The 16268-nt window shown below is 37.3% G+C and overlaps 1 protein-coding gene across 3 annotated transcripts in view; it reads left to right on the top strand.

The window, feature by feature from the left end:
* LOC106063146 (transmembrane protein 131-like) overlaps nucleotides 1-16268 on the top strand; it is a 63299-nt gene that overhangs the window by 3817 nt on the left and 43214 nt on the right. For all 3 annotated transcript variants that reach the window (XM_056039095.1, XM_056039093.1, XM_056039094.1), the window contains exon 3: nucleotides 8284-8306. In XM_056039095.1, the coding sequence (XP_055895070.1) occupies nucleotides 8284-8306 (23 nt within the window). The remainder of the gene's footprint in view (nucleotides 1-8283; nucleotides 8307-16268) is intronic.

The following is a 16268-nucleotide window of genomic DNA, read 5'->3' as shown; positions in this document are numbered from 1 at the left end:
GTCATCTCTGGCCTGGACCGCATGTCTTGTCTCTTTAAGACTATTATTGGAGTGTCTACAATCAAGTTTTTTTTTTTTTAAAGAAACCTTTCTCGTCAAACCCGGTTGATTTATCTGCCATTTTATAAAGTAAAATTATATAATTTTGAAAGTTTGTGAAAATATGTTTTTTAATATAGTTGATATCAATCCACTCTCTTTGATGCAAATATTTTCATAACTGTTTGCTTCTTAGTAAATCATACGTGAAGCAATAAGAGATATAACAAAAGGAGGGGGGGGGATTAAACCTAAAAGGTGTGTTGTTTACAAAAAATAATTTGACTTGAAGGATTACACTTATTCAGTATTTTTTACAGAAAGTTCACGACTTTGAACACTAGTTTCCCCTGTTACTTTTATGATAGAATGATTATCGCCTCTCTCTAAGACACCTTACATGCCCTACTGTAATCGAAACCATCTACAATCTGGATATATTTAAAACGATCTAAAACAGCAATTCGTGCAAATAAACTGCAGTTTATTATTGATACTAACACCGATAAATTGGTGTGCCTCAGTAAGTCACCGTTCATCAAACTAAAACAAAACAAAAAGTAAATATAATAATTTAAGTTTATAAAGTTTGAAATGTGTCACGAAAGTCGATTTATTGGCACAGGTTAATATGCAGCGTGACAGCTGTATGCAACACTCAAAAGAAGGCTTTCTTTTTTAACAAACTTGACCACTGAGGTTCTCAATCAAGGTGCGACGCCAAGTTTGCTGTTTGCTTTTTCCTCGTTATTGCTACCCTTGATTCCTTCCCTTGGAGAACCTCACGAAGCACTCAGTCACAGCCTCATTAATTGGTCGATAGCCCGTTCGGCATAGTATATCTTTATTTGTGACCTGATCTCTGCAAGTGACTTCTAAAAATCCGTCTTAGCCATTTCATCTGAGCACTTTAAGCATTCACTCGGTTTTAGCAGATGACTTCAATGTCTTGCATGCATACGTTGCTGTTGGGGTGACGATTTAAGTAGATTTTTTTTTTTTGGGGGGGGGGGGGGTCTCAAGACCAATAGCTGAGCTTGTTCAAATAGGCCTTGAGCTTACAACAAGAAAAATAAAAAAAAATAAGAAATTATTTTAAAAAAAAAGGCTACAATTTTTACAGAGCGATTATTTTGCTTCTAATAAATAATGAATATGAGATTTTAAAAAAATGGACAAAATGTTCTTAACCCCCTCCCCATTCCCTACCTCCTGAGAAGAAATCCCGGTTAAGTGAATGTATAAATCTACTAGATTTGATAATATTCTAGTGTTAGGCCTCAAGATCTAGACTTAGAAGACGGTGCGCAAAAAAATGTTCCTGTTATTAAATCCTTGAGTGAATAGGGACTAAACCAAATTTACATTATTTTCTTTTTATAGTTTGAAACAATATAACGGTCAAACTAGAGTTTTCACAGTGCGGCCAACGAGCTAGTAATCGTTTTCCCAAAGATATACATCCACTGTCAAATTTCTAGGAAAGTCGTCAGAGCCGTTTTTCGAGATTCGCGTCCACTCACCCCTTTGCTTACACAGAAGGTTTCGCCCACTCCAAAAGTGTGGCTTGAGCAGAGATATTGTTTAAAAAAATGTTTGTTAAAGAAAACATTGCATCTGATCTTTTATACAAACATCTTTTTTACAAAGTCATCTCACTTGCTAGCACACTGTGTTTGAGAGAACCCCCACATATATAAAGCTCTATAACACTTCGACTTAAAAGAAATCGAACGTTATTGCGTCACTGGGCTTCATAGCTTCATAACTGTCCTGCTTGACTGAATACATTTTACAGTCTATCCTTATTGATTAGTTTCTTTTTTTTTTTTTTTTTTATTTTCCTCTCTTGAAATTTTGAGAAATGTTAAGAAGCTAATTGATCCCCAGCTCAGAGTGGTTATCCTACAATACACAATTAGGCCTACACATAGTGAATAACATATGCCAAGTGGAAACATACACGCACTGTGACTGAAAATATTATTTTTTAAAATGTAAATCCCGCATTTTCCACTTAAGTTGAAAAGCAAAAGAAACTCCTTTTTAAAAAAAAAAAAAAGTAGTACTTTTTTTTTAGTAGTACTTCAAGTTGAACTATTACTTAATGCCTAAACTCTTAATGTTCAAAGGCTGTAGACGTCAGAATTTATTCCAGAGATAAATAGTATCTAAAGATTTTCTTTGTATTATTTTCTTATTTTGATAGTTGCCAAATGTAGTAGTATAGATTTGAAACAAGTTGTTGTTTTAGTCCTCAGTGTTCTTGTTTTAGCTAGTACAAAGACTAGATGACATTTAAACCATTCCGATGATTCACTGCTAGAAAGTGTTGCGTCGTGGCAAAGTCATTCTAAACCCATTGACCAACAGCTAGTCAGTAATTAAAGCTGACTTTGCAGAAATTTGTCTAAAGGGATTCTCAAGTAGTCCAATGGTCATATCCTTTATGGCTCTTTCAAACAAGGAACTAAACTCTAGCTTATGGTTATGGTAATTTATCTCAGATTTATTACCTTGACTTAATGCATGTTTTTAAAGGAAGTAGTTGATTGTAAAATAACCATGGGTAGTTGCCTGGTCGTGTGCTATCCGCTTGTGGCTGTCGTCTCTCATAGTCTCAAGTTTGAACCCCCGGCTGTCGTCCGGCATGCGGTCTGGGATTGGACGTAATGCTTTTCATTTTTGAAGTGACGTCTGAAAGTTGTAAAACAAAGAAAACTATATGAACCGAGATCTATTCTAGGTCGACTTCCAGATTTATTCTAGGTCGACTTCCAGATCTATTCTAGTTTGACTACCAGATCCATTCTAGGTCGACTTCCAGATTTATTCTAGGTCGACTTCCAGATCTATTCTAGTTTGACTACCAGATCCATTCTAGGTCGACTTCCAGATCCATTCTAGGTCGACTTCCAGATCTATTCTAGTTTGACTACCAGATCTATTCTAGGTTGACTTCCAGATCTATTCTAGGTTGACTTCCAGATCTATTCTAGTTCGACTTCCAGATCTATTCTAGGTCGACTTCCAAATCCATTCTAGGTCGACTTCCAGATCCATTCTAGGTTGACTTCCAGATCTATTCTAGGTTGACTTCCAGATCTATTCTAGTTCGACTTCCAGATCTATTCTAGGTCGACTTCCAAATCCATTCTAGGTCGACTTCCAGATCCATTCTAGGTCGACTTCCAGATCTATTCTAGTTTGACTACCAGATCCATTCTAGGTCGACTTCCAGATCTATTCTAGTTTGACTACCAGATCTTTTCTAGGTCGACTTCCAGATCTATTCTAGTTTGACTACCAGATCCATTCTAGGTTGACTTCCAGATCCATTCTAGGTCGACTTCCAGATCTATTCTAGTTTGACTACCAGATCTATTCTAGGTCGACTTCCAGATCTATTCTAGTTTGACTACCAGATCTTTTCTAGGTCGACTTCCAGATCTATTCTAGTTTGACTACCAGATCCATTCTAGGTTGACTTCCAGATCCATTCTAGGTCGACTTCCAGATCTATTCTAGTTTGACTACCAGATCTATTCTAGGTCGACTTCCAGATCTATTCTAGTTTGACTACCAGATCTATTCTAGGTTGACTTCCAGATCCATTCTAGGTCGACTTCCAGATCTATTCTAGTTTGACTACCAGATCCATTCTAGGTTGACTTCCAGATCCGTTCTAGGTCGACTTCCAGATCTATTCTAAGTTGACTTCCAGATCTATTCTAGTTTGACTACCAGATCTATTCTAGGTTGACTTCCAGATCTATTCTAGGTTGACTTCCAGATCCATTCTAGGTTGACTTCCAGATCCATTCTAAGTTGACTTCCAGATCTATTCTAGTTTGACTACCAGATCTATTCTAGGTCGACTTCCAGATCTATTCTAAGTTGACTTCCAGATCTATTCTAGTTTGACTACCAGATCTATTCTAGGTTGACTTCCAGATCCATTCTTGTCGACTTCCAGATCTATTCTAAGTTGACTTCCAGATCTATTCTAGATCGACTTTCTTTCATTAAAATGGAAAAGTCAAAGCTATACAGAGATCGTCACTTGTCTATTTTCTTCTTACTCTGAGGTAACCTTTTCAATCAAATAATAAATGGTTATAAGAATAACTGCTTTATGAAGTAACTCCTGTGCCCAGAAGTGAGACTAGGTGGATAATTGGAGGCCCTGGCCCTAGTGAATTTGGTGGCCCCAAAATGAAATTTAAAAAATGAATAAAAAGAAACAGCGAAAAAATAGAATTACGCAATTTATTAACTTTCCCGTCTATACCAAAAATCTGCAAATAACTGAAATTCATAAGTTGCAATTTCCTTAGTAGAGACAGAGTTAGACCAATAAACATAGAGTCATAGCTCTCTGCTATTTTTGAGATGTCATCCACGCTTCGCAATTATTTTTTTTTAGTCCTGTGCGATGCCCTCTACAATTGGAGGCCCTAAGGCCGGCCCTATGGAAAGAAGCAATTCAAATTAATGAAATGGGATCTTCAATATCTATTACGCCTTTGTCCTGCATACCGTACATAACAGAAGTGTGCATTTAAAGTTTTAGCACTCAAGTGAACTGGCTTGATTGAAGTGAAGAGCTTTAGAGGGAAGGGGGTTCATCTGAATGCAGTTATGTATACCTGGCCTCTGGTGTCTACACGGTGGTGTCTATGAGATAATGCATTGCAACTCTCTGTAATGTCCCTCGCCCCTTCTCAGTTATCCGTTTTTTTTTTTTTTTTTGTTAACTGCATTAAAATGTCGATTGCGTGTTTGGGTCTAGCATTATGTCTGTTACGAATACAAAAAAAAAAATCGTTACTGGTGGTTGAAATGTAGACATTTGTAGAGTGCAAACCACCACTACCAAATTCTAGACCATCCATAACAGACCCGTCTATGATACAGTCTAGAATAATTTTTATATAACCAAAGCAGATCTATCTGATGTGTTTGTTTGGAAAGATCGACCTGGGAACAAATTTTTTTTTGTTGTTGTTTAACGTTGATCTCTCGTGGTCATTGTATATGTTGATTTTGTCAACAAACTGACAACTTTGAGAGTGTACACACGTTGATGTTGTTGTGGTAATGACACTTGGCATGTTTTGGTTAATGCTTTCTTTGGCCTACACATAGTGAATAAATAACGTATGGCAAGTGGAAACATGCACGCACTGTGTGACTGAACATAGGGCGTCTTACTTGTACACACTTTGTGTCTGATGCATATAGAGACAATATATGTAGACAAGTCTTTATCACACTAATGGTTGTGCTTGCCCTGGATGTGGCAAAATATGTAGGTCACAGTTGGGACTGCGTAGCCACGGGAATGACTGCATTCCTCATTAGTCTTCGGTCTCGAAGACAAGCCTTATTATTATCACACTAAGTGCATTGAGGGTCACAATGTTAGACTTTAAAAAAAATGCATTGAGGGTCACATTGTTAGACTTTTAAAAAATGCATTTTATTGTTAGACGTCTAGAACGAGTGAAGAGAACTAATCACTTGAAATGTCGGTCTCTTCTCGCTATTACAACAACGAAACATGCCAAAAGTTTTAGATCTATATCCTTAACACCTTTTTTTTTAAACTGAGGGAATCTTTAGTGACAGCTCACATTCAATTGACCCCTCCCCCCCCCCTCTCTTTATTTAGCACGCACAGACTTTTGCCTGGGACGATCTATTCATATGCACTGGCAATCACTTCTGTGCCTTTGTTAATGGGCGTGTACAGTGCTGAGAAACAAATTGTGTTGTGGAGCAGTAGAATATATTTTCCCCACGTGGGCTTTTTAGCGAACCAACAAGCCAGAGGAGGTTCTGCTTCTATCACGCCAAAGTGGCTATACCATGTCAATGTATGGATTTCTACATTGAAATCATGAGTGTCTTTGCGTATTTTGCTGAGAGTGGTCCCGTAGCGGTAAAATTCCGAATTTAAAGTAGTAGCTTTTACTAAACGTAGGCCGTCATAGTCCTGAGAAGGGGGGGGGGGCAAAGAGAGGCTAAATGTAAAACAAGAGAGGGCCTGCTAAAGTGGAATATTGAAATACATTGGAAGGATTAACTGTTGTCTAAGGTGTTGAACACATCTCTCTGTAATAACGATAGACGTCTTAGTATATTTTAATCGCGATATGCAGGTCTCCATTGGCTTCATTTCAAGACATACTGTTTGGGTTGTCAGTACGCTTTTAGAAAGTAGTATGCATGATGTATGAAGTTGTGTCTTCTGTCTGGCTGTCTTTGTCATCTGGCGTCTGCTGAAGGACAGTCTGTGTCGTCTGACGTCTTCTGTCGGACTGTCTTTGTTATCTGGCGTCTTCTGCCAGACTGTCGGTGTTGTCTTCCGTCAGACTGTGTCGTCTGGCGTCTTCCGTTAGGTTGTCTGTATCCGTTAAAGCGTTGCGTTAATTACTATTAAAACTAATAGCCCACATGGACAAAACATGTTCAAACTAATGGACAAAACATGTTCAAACTAATAGCCCACATGGACAAAACATGTTCAAACTAATAGCCCACATTGACAAAACATGTTCGAACTAATAGCCCACATGGACAAAACATGTTCAAACTAATAGCCCACATGGACAAAACATGTTCAAACTAATAGCCCACATGGACAAAACATGTTCAAACTAATAACCCACATGGACAAAACATGTTCAAACTAATAACCCACATTGACAAAACATGTTCAAACTAATAGCCCACATGGACAAAACATGTTCAAACTAATAGCCCACATTGACAAAACATGTTCAAACTAATGACCCACATTGACAAAACATGTTCAAACTAATAGCCCACATGGACAAAACATGTTCAAACTAATAACCCACATTGACAAAACATGTTCAAACTAATAACCCACATTGACAAAACATGTTCAAACTAATAACCCACATTGACAAAACATGTTCAAACTAATAACCCACATTGACAAAACATGTTCAAACTAATAACCCACATTGACAAAACATGTTCAAACTAATAGCCCACATTGACAAAACATGTTCAAACTAATAACCCACATTGACAAAACATGTTCAAACTAATAACCCACATTGACAAAACATGTTCAAACTAATAACCCACATTGACAAAACATGTTCAAACTAATAACCCACATTGACAAAACAAAAAACAAAAAAAAAACTTGGTTTCGAGAATTTTTAAATTTGTGTTTGTCAGCCTCAAAGTGACTTAAGGTGACAAGGTAGATCTAGTTGTTCTCCAGAAACTCTTAATGGGTTTATTCGCCTTTGTTTAGACCGAGTTTTTTGTTTGCATAGCTTTATTCTTGAAACTTGTGTCTCTTGACTGACTGACATCCCCGACAGCAATTGTTTTCTTATTTGAATTGCCAAATGTAGTGGACGTCTTGATTGATTGATTCTGTAAACAACTACCTATGGTCTTCTGAAAGCTTGCACCTAACGAAGTATGCATTATGTAGGACCATGGGTAGGACTTTGGTTCAACACGTGAATTTCAAGACAGTTCGCGGTAGTATCGAACTATTCGTGTTCAGAAGTTGTGTGTTTATGTCATTACAGCTGAGTGTTTAGAAGTAAATGTCACATGACGTGCATTGTAACGGCCAGAGTCTGTATTGCGCCAGCTTCGAACACGTTTTATTACACTTCAGCTATAAATGCAAATCACACAATTGTAAAAACGGTGCATGCGCTTATTTCGTTAAGAAACCTTTTTTTTTTTTTTTTTTCAAAAAGTCATAGTTTGAACATTCGACAGTTTTTGTTTTCTATTTCCACTGTCTTGTATCTTTCTATATACCAATTTTATTTCAAATATGTTTCTCTTAAATCGTTCCCCATCCTGCTCAGAACAATTGTCGAAGTGGAGGGATTCGGTTACGCGAACTGTCACAGCACCCCTATGACGAAAGTCAAGGGACAGATGGTGATGATGAAATCGTTCCCCATCAGATAATGGCTTTGTCTGTGTTGAGTGTAGTAATATACATAGGTCACATCTGGGTCTGCCCAGCCATGCCAACTAGTGCACACTTCCATCGAACCAGAAGTCAAGCCTTTATTATTTTACTTCTTGATTTAATTGCCCTTTAAATGGTTAACGTGAAGCCAGAAGTGGGTCGTTTATTGGTTTAAAAAAAAAATATGTATTTGATATTGTTAGTTAAATGTAGACACCAAACTTGTATAACTTGTAATGCAACTTTTTTTTTTTCCACAGATAAAACCTGCCTCTACGCTAACGTAAGTGATTAGAGTCATTAATGTGTGTGTGTGTGTGCACAAGTGCGTATATAGGCTTGGGGGCTGTTTATCGTTTGCCCATGACCTCGATTTCGTCACTATGCAAAATGATTAAAACCATCTCAGGGTTGAATGATGCAACTAATCAACCCATTCAAAAAGTTGATTATTTTTTTGTTTACCTTCTAAAGTTCTGGAGAAAATGTGTGGTAAATAGTATTATGATTTCATTTCTTTTATATAATTTTTGGGAGACATTATGTTTTCATTATTTAATTTTTTTTAAGTAACACTTTTTTTAAAGCAAATTTTACATTTTAATTAGGGAAATTCTTATCTCAAAGCCTTCCATTTGTTATCTTGAAGTAACAGTAAACACGTCTAGTTGTTATTCCAAACTTAGATGTGATCCTAGCTAGAACATTTGTGTACTTTACATTTTAAGAGCGTCAATTACTGTGTAAATAAAAAGTCTATCATTGAAACAAAGACAAATATATAACAGCAACTTTTCTAATGGCCCAGCAACAAGATTGTTTTGATAACATCAAGAAACTATATGAATCAACGGCATTGTAAAATAACTTCACATTCTCCTTTCGGTCTATGTGGTTTATTGATAAAATATTGGAAAGAGTTTGCGGCTGGAGCTTCTCTGTTAGAATAAAAAATAAAAATACAGCGACTGCAAACAATTGTGGATGTTTTTCGAGACTATTTAGGGATGTCCTCCTGCCAGAGTGTTGAGGCTGCACTTGTTAACTCTCACTAGAAATTTATCTGAGAGAATAATTGGGCGCATAAGTTTTATGGACAAATAAGCATTAAACTGAACTCCCAGGCGTGCTCAATACTCTTATCTCATAGTGACACTATTTCCTACAGGCGCCCCCCCCCCTTTTTTTTTTTCTCCCTTGGTAACAGTTTAATTTTTATACCGAATGTTGCCTCATAAAACTTGATGCCTGACAATGGACAAGTAGTCGACACGTGAAAGCAATTACCTTCTAATTTAACAAGAGATGAAGATTATCAACTTATTTTTGTTGAGACTAGGGAGAATTAGGGAACTGTGAAATCTGCTTATTCATGATGTAATGGTTTCCGTTCTCTAGTAGGGTTGTGAAAGTTGGACGCTAAAGGCTGAGTTAACGAGCTTTTAAGAGAGTACTGCTAGTCAATTACCACATTGAGTCTCGCAACAAGAGGTTATAGCAGTATAATTCGAATGGATTGGGGATCGACTTTTTCAAGTGTTTTGGACTCAGCGGGGGCGAGGTCTCTTATGGATGCTAATATCTTTCAAATTACTTCCGATTGGAAAATAATCGTCAGTAGAAAGACGAAAGAAAAAAAACATAATTTCGACTGATACGTTAATGCATACGTCTTTTGTCCGGGGGTGGGGTGGGGGGGGGGGGGCTTGGTTTCACGAACTTCTTTCTCTCATTCAAATCTAAGCATCATCTCTGTGATCAAAGGTTTTATCGAAAGGCTAGCTCTATACTGTGACATCTGCCTTTTTATTCACCTTATTGTCGTTGTTAACAGTTTAAAGAGTGAGTATATAATGGGGCTCGACCTTCAAGAGGCATTTTTTCTTTCTCTGTAGCTAGCGAGACGGAGAGTGATCCTAGCCGTGTCTTTCCCTGCAACTATCGGGTGGAAAAGAAGTCCCTACTTAAGTGGTCGTCACTCTTGCTTGGGTTTTCTGGGGTGGTGGGGGGACGGGATGACTATGTCATCTCTACAACAATGTTGTTATGTCAGTGTGACACGAGGGCTCAATGTGTTAGCTTCCAATATTACAATGGATGCATTGACCGCATTGCGATATTTTCTTCCTGCTTTAAATTGAGCGACTATGCGTAGGATTGTATGTTTGGAAAACTAAGCAGGATGATACAGATCTAATACACTTCACACAAAAGCACGTTCAAAGTACAAGAAAATAATTATAACATCAAGATTATTTTATTTTATTATTTCTATCTCTATCTATATATGTATATAATAATATGTATAAAATAATATGTATAATGTTATATATATATATATATATATAATATATATATACACACACACACAGTATGGCCTAAACTATCAAAAGCCATGGATCGAAGAAACAGACAAACACGAAAACACCATCAGTTAAATGTTGACATGTGACCCCGAAAATCGATTTCAAAACATTTCAAATTGACAAAAGTTACTTGATCAAATTTGATCTTGCAAATAGACTTATATTTATTTTCATGTGACTAGCTCGAAATGTTGTCACACAGAGCGGTGTGTGTGTGTGTGTGTGATGTTCAGACAAACGTGCTTGTAAGAAAACAAAATGTTCATGGCTAGATTATACAGATCTATAGCTTTACTTTATTTGGTAAGTTCTCCGCGACTACAGTAATTAAACGCCAGTAATGGACTGTTTGTTCCATACTGAAAGTAACATTGACAGGATTATCTGTGTGCACTTGAAGCAATTGTTTTGTGTGTGTGTGTGTTTTTGTTTGTGTTTGTTTAGTTTTATCCTATTAGAAATGTCTTCTTTTCCCTATTATCGAATGCGTTTTGCAAACCAGATATAAACAATTTTTAGTCTGTGAAACTGTTCACCCGAGATCTTTGGTTATAGTAGGCCTCAACACTGACGTACAGATCTGTGACGTGGCAACGTGCTATTGGTCACCACTGCCCACAGGTTGCGACGTTGCTGGTTATCGTTCAGGCATTCTATGACGATTGGTCTCGGTTCAACCCCCCCCTCCCCCAACTAGTTTACAGTTTATCCGCTATCTATCCAACGTGTTTTCATAAAGTGTTTGTCAGCGTACGTCCCCGACCAGAGAAAGTTTTTGAAACAAGCGAGAGGCCATTTCTGAAAGCGTTTTTAGTGTATCGCTACCATTACATAAGCATGTAGTGCTCTTCTTTTCAAGTCTGTTGTTATTTGTGTACATTGTCCGTTAGACGATAGTGCCTTCTGTTGGCACCCATTTGGAGGACTCTTATACTTCAGGCGGACTGAAAGTGTCAAATAATTCCCATGCTTTTCATCAATTTGATTATCAGTGTCTACTTTGCGCTATTTAATTGCTCGTTGCTAATAATAATAATACTAATAATCTTTATTATCCATAAGGAAATTTGTCTCACAATTTAAGCTTTACACCTAACAAAACATTACAATTATGGAAAACCAAAATATACAATCACACCAGACGCACTCATAATTTACATGCGAAAAGTTTATATCAGATAGTTTCTATTTAATGATTTGATTGCCAGGGGAACAAAAGAGTCTTTGTGTCTGTTTGTCTTTGCTATCGGTGTCTTGTATCTCTTTTGTGATGGTAAATTCACAAAATCCTGACTCAAAGGCTGATTTTTTTAATTTCCAGAATCTTTTTAGCTTTTTTATGAATGCTTGTCTCAAACAGCTACCCAAATGGGTTTTGTTTGTTTTTTGCCAATGATTTTACCAGCAGCTCTAAGGATTCCATGAAGTTTATTTGTATTTGTACTGTTTAGATGATGAGTTTGAAAGTATCTTAGACTGGCCACAAGTTGAGCAGTGAACAAATATAATGGGATGTAAGAAACTGGTAGCAGACGGCTCATTGAATGCATCTACCATGTTCGTCTGCTCAATCCCTTCCCAGAGTTCACTATTTTCAAACTCACACCCTAGCTGTACACACTCATACTCTACTAGAACTAAATTATATCTTAGAAAGGCGTTAATCCGTTGTTTTGTTTTTCTATAAAGCTTTATATCAACTCAGTCTGTCTGGTCAAATGTTTGTACACGTTATTTCTCCCACGCACACTCTCGGATCAAGCTGGAGAAACTTTGCACATTTATTCATTGGCGTAGCCGTAGACAATACACGAATCATTAAAAAAAATATTAACCAATTGGTCAATTAATTACTGGTGATTAATAATTTTGATACCAACAATGGAAATTAATCCTTCACAGATATCGATGCATATGTAGGATTTTGTCCCCTTAGATAATTGTACACGTTATTTCTCCCACACCCATTCTCGTATCAAGTTGAAACTTCAAACACTTATTTATTGTATCTAACAAAACATGAATCAATGACAAAAAAAAATTAAACACTTATTCAATTAAATATTGGTAATTAATTATTTTTTTATATCGAATAAAGGAAACAACCTCTACATTATAGAGAGATATAGTTGTATGTTTGGACTTCTTCCATTTTTTTTTATTTTGCTCGTTATTTGGTTACTATGGGAGGTCATGTGATTATAGCTGTTCATATGAAAGTTAGATATAATGGCGTGTGGAGAATGTGTGGCTTCTGCAAGTGTTTCTCGTTGTCTTTCTATGTCATCAATGTATCTATTATTTACCAGACTTTTTGTTCGTCTCAAAACACTCATGTTACACTGACACTGAGTACAAAGGAACCAGATGAAACCAGATATCGATTCTGAAGTGTTTTCGACTAGTAGGTTTCTGTCCTTTCAATCGCCTTGCAACATTTGGCGCTAACCTGAGCTAGGCCCCCACGCCGACGACGTTGAAAGAAACGCGACCGAAAGCTAAGCTTTGAGAGTAAGTGACGGGAGAGGAAAGGGGGGGGGGGTCTAACAATAAGGTGATTTGTCCGAGCTATATTATTTTGTGCTCACTTTTCGCCACAGAGCGTTCTTAATTATTTAAGACAGGAGATCGAATATTACCACACATATGCTTTATTTCTGCCGAGTTTTGTAACGAAAGCGGAATTCATGCAGGAGAGGGGGGTTGAGGGCCTTACTGTGTATAGATCAGAGGTTCCTTTTTTTTTTAAAGAAACTTTTAACGTCTATTAATGAAAAGGAATTTTCTAACAGATACATTGGGGTAAGGGAAGAGGTTTGCAAACACAGTATTTTTCCCATTGTATTTTCCCTATACCACATGTTGATTGTTAGCTTTTGATAATATTTTTTTTTAAATTTTATTTCGAATGCTGTGAGACTTCTTCAAAAACAAAGGTGATCAGTGAGTTTTGGGTTACCTATACTTCTAGGTGGCTCTTTGGATTCAAGTCGAGCTCACACACACTTGACCTCGAATAAACCAAAACGAAACCCTCCCAATCGTTAGCAGATTGTGTGAGGGTTCATACACACGTTAAACTAAATATTATTTTTTTTACCTTTGCTTATCCCTTAGTCTATTGGACCTTTGGGCCCCATGCAAGACTCGTCGACCGTCTTTCTCCATTCCTCTGTCTTTTGCCTTAGTTAGAGCCTCTTTCAATGGCAGGCCCGTCCATTCTTTTATGTTGTCCTCCCATCGCTTTTTCTGTCTGCCTCTTCTTTTTTCCTGCTACTGTACCCTGAAGGAAGGTCTTTGCGAGCCCCAAAGATCTTGTTATATGGCCATAGATTTTAAGCTTGCGTTTTTTTACGATAGTAAAAAAAAAAAAAATATTTTATTAAGGCGATAATCCATTATAGTTGTTATTCGTTTAGGGACCTTACATAAAGTGAGTCCAATCAATCATAATGAAAGATATAGAGCGACGTTTTACTTAGGGGTTCTTAGGGTAGTTACCTAGTCAGTGATTGTGGCCACTTTTTTTTTTTGTACATGTACGTAATATAACTTAATTAATACTTTAATACACACATACTCTCTCTCCCTTTCTTTCTTTCTCTCTCTCTCTCTCTCTGTCTGTCTGTCTGTCTGTCTGTAATGCTACTCTAGTTGTTTTATTTGAAGATTCTTGATATGTATCTCTATAGACTCTAGAGTATTTGGAAATGAGCAAAGAAATGTTTAGTTCCATGGTGTTTCTTTGAATTCTTGCCTTTCAACTGCTACCACCAAGAACAATGTTTTCGTGTCTCGAGGCAAGTCTTTTGCCAAGTTTAGGAATTTCAAATATTCAGACCCAGCATAAACCTCTTGTAGGGCGACATGGAAAGAGGGTTCGAACCATCGAGACAATAGCATACCACGCGACCAGGCCGTCCAAAGCAACTATTGTGACGGGTAGTGTGTTCTATTGTTGGAGCGTGTTGGATCTATTTAGCCACACTCTCTTAACGTGCTTTGGCCCCAAGCCTTCACCCACTGTTCTTTGCTGGGCTGACATTTGTTACAGAGTTGTATAATCCAGGCCCCCCATGGCTAGGAGATCTACATGCTTTAATATCAAAGAGTTTTGTAAGCTCCTTTTTATAGGCCCTCCACTTAAGATTTTGTTCTTGAAGATTTCCTTGTACGAGTAGTCTAAAGAATGATCCCCGAAACCTACATATGCAGTTATGCTTATGGCACACTTTAAGGCTCACTTATCAGGCATTGGACGTAATGTTTCCCTATTGAAAATGATTAACTATTGTAAGCCTTTGAAAATATCTGTGTTGTTTTTAAATCTGTTCGATTGGCTACAGAACTCTGTTAACACGGACATAGAAGACACACAAGATTTCACCCCATTCGGTAGACACATTCTTGTTGTCTGGAGTTGTTGGTTATTTAATTTATTGGTCCAAACTATTTAGGTCACAGATGGGCCTTCCTTTCGAACGTTCATGTCGTGTAAGTTTTAAGTTCTTTTGTGAACACGATTTCTAAGGAGATAATATTTCAACGTAATTGTGTAACTTGTCATCAGATTCCCTTTGTTGATTTATGTATGTATTCATTTGGATTATTTGCAAGGAGCAAGGCATTCAGCAATCGCTAAGTGTTTTCATGTGGAAATTGAATTGCTCAGACCAATACCACTCTTTTAAACTAGATGACGACCACCATGGCTCAATGTGTTGTCAATGTGTCAACTTACAATATGTAAGTCAAAGCTGCGTCTGCGAAATACTCCACTCATCCTTAATCTTAGGTATCGAAGACAATGCTTTATCTATGTACTCAAATATTTCTTTAGCGTGTCTGCTGTCCATTTCAAGGTATCTCTGAGACCTTTCAGCTTCGCAGAATCAAATATCAATATTTTGAAGTGCTTCAGTGAAATGTTAGTAAATATCACTAGAAATCTCTCCTATACAGCAACCGGGAAAAGGTTTGAAATAAATCAATACAAAAGTTGCATTATTTAATGGGCAACTTCAACAGTCTTCTTTTAAAGAAAAAAAAAACAACTTCAATTGTTCATTTGCTTCAGTTGAACAGATGTCTGGAAGAAATAAAGTTTTGACGGATGTCAGGAAGGTTTTACTGAAATGTTGAGTGGATGGTGATTTTGGCCACGCTTTTTAAATTGAAGAAGGAAGCTCAGCATCATCTGTTTAAGAGTTTAGTCATGGTGTAAAGCATCATGGAATCTTGGTGCATTAACAAGTAACGAGTTGATTGAGTCTCCTATCTCTCAGTCCCACTCAGTTATTTCCAAGTGTTTTCAAACGACGGCTCATGCTCGAAGTCTGTGGTCTAGTATTCAGCTCATTTCGGGATACCAAACAGTATAATTAATTACCAATAGTTAATTAACTAATTGGTTATTTCTTTTAAAACCGATTCTTGTTTTGTTAGGTAAAAGAAATAATTGTGAAAAATTTCAGCTTGATCCGGGCAGGGCCTGCTTTAGGCCACTGCAACCCATGCTGCCGAATTGGGCTCCGCACTTTCATAGGCCCCACGCTAATTCTAGGTGTAAATTATTAAATTAAACCATTATAACTTTAAGTGTTCCCGCGGCCTTCTGATTTTTCAGGAGCTCCTGGAAATCTCCTGAAATTGCAAAATATACGAAAAAGTCTAGGAAATCTTCTCAAATGATTAAAATCACGAAGATAGATTGAACAAATTTGGCGATTCTAGCTATTGAACTTGGTCTATGTAGGAAACCTTCGATGAAGTCCAGTAGGGAATCGGCGCCGGAGGCGCCATTATCCCGTTGATGGTTAGAAAGGCTTTTATCCAACCACCAGGCCTGGACATGGGGTTCTTCACCCCTGTCCTGTCTG

This window comes from Biomphalaria glabrata, chromosome 8 (assembly GCF_947242115.1).
Source record: "Biomphalaria glabrata chromosome 8, xgBioGlab47.1, whole genome shotgun sequence".
Lineage (NCBI taxonomy): Eukaryota > Metazoa > Mollusca > Gastropoda > Planorbidae > Biomphalaria > Biomphalaria glabrata.
This window is presented reverse-complemented; position numbering and strand designations above follow the sequence as displayed.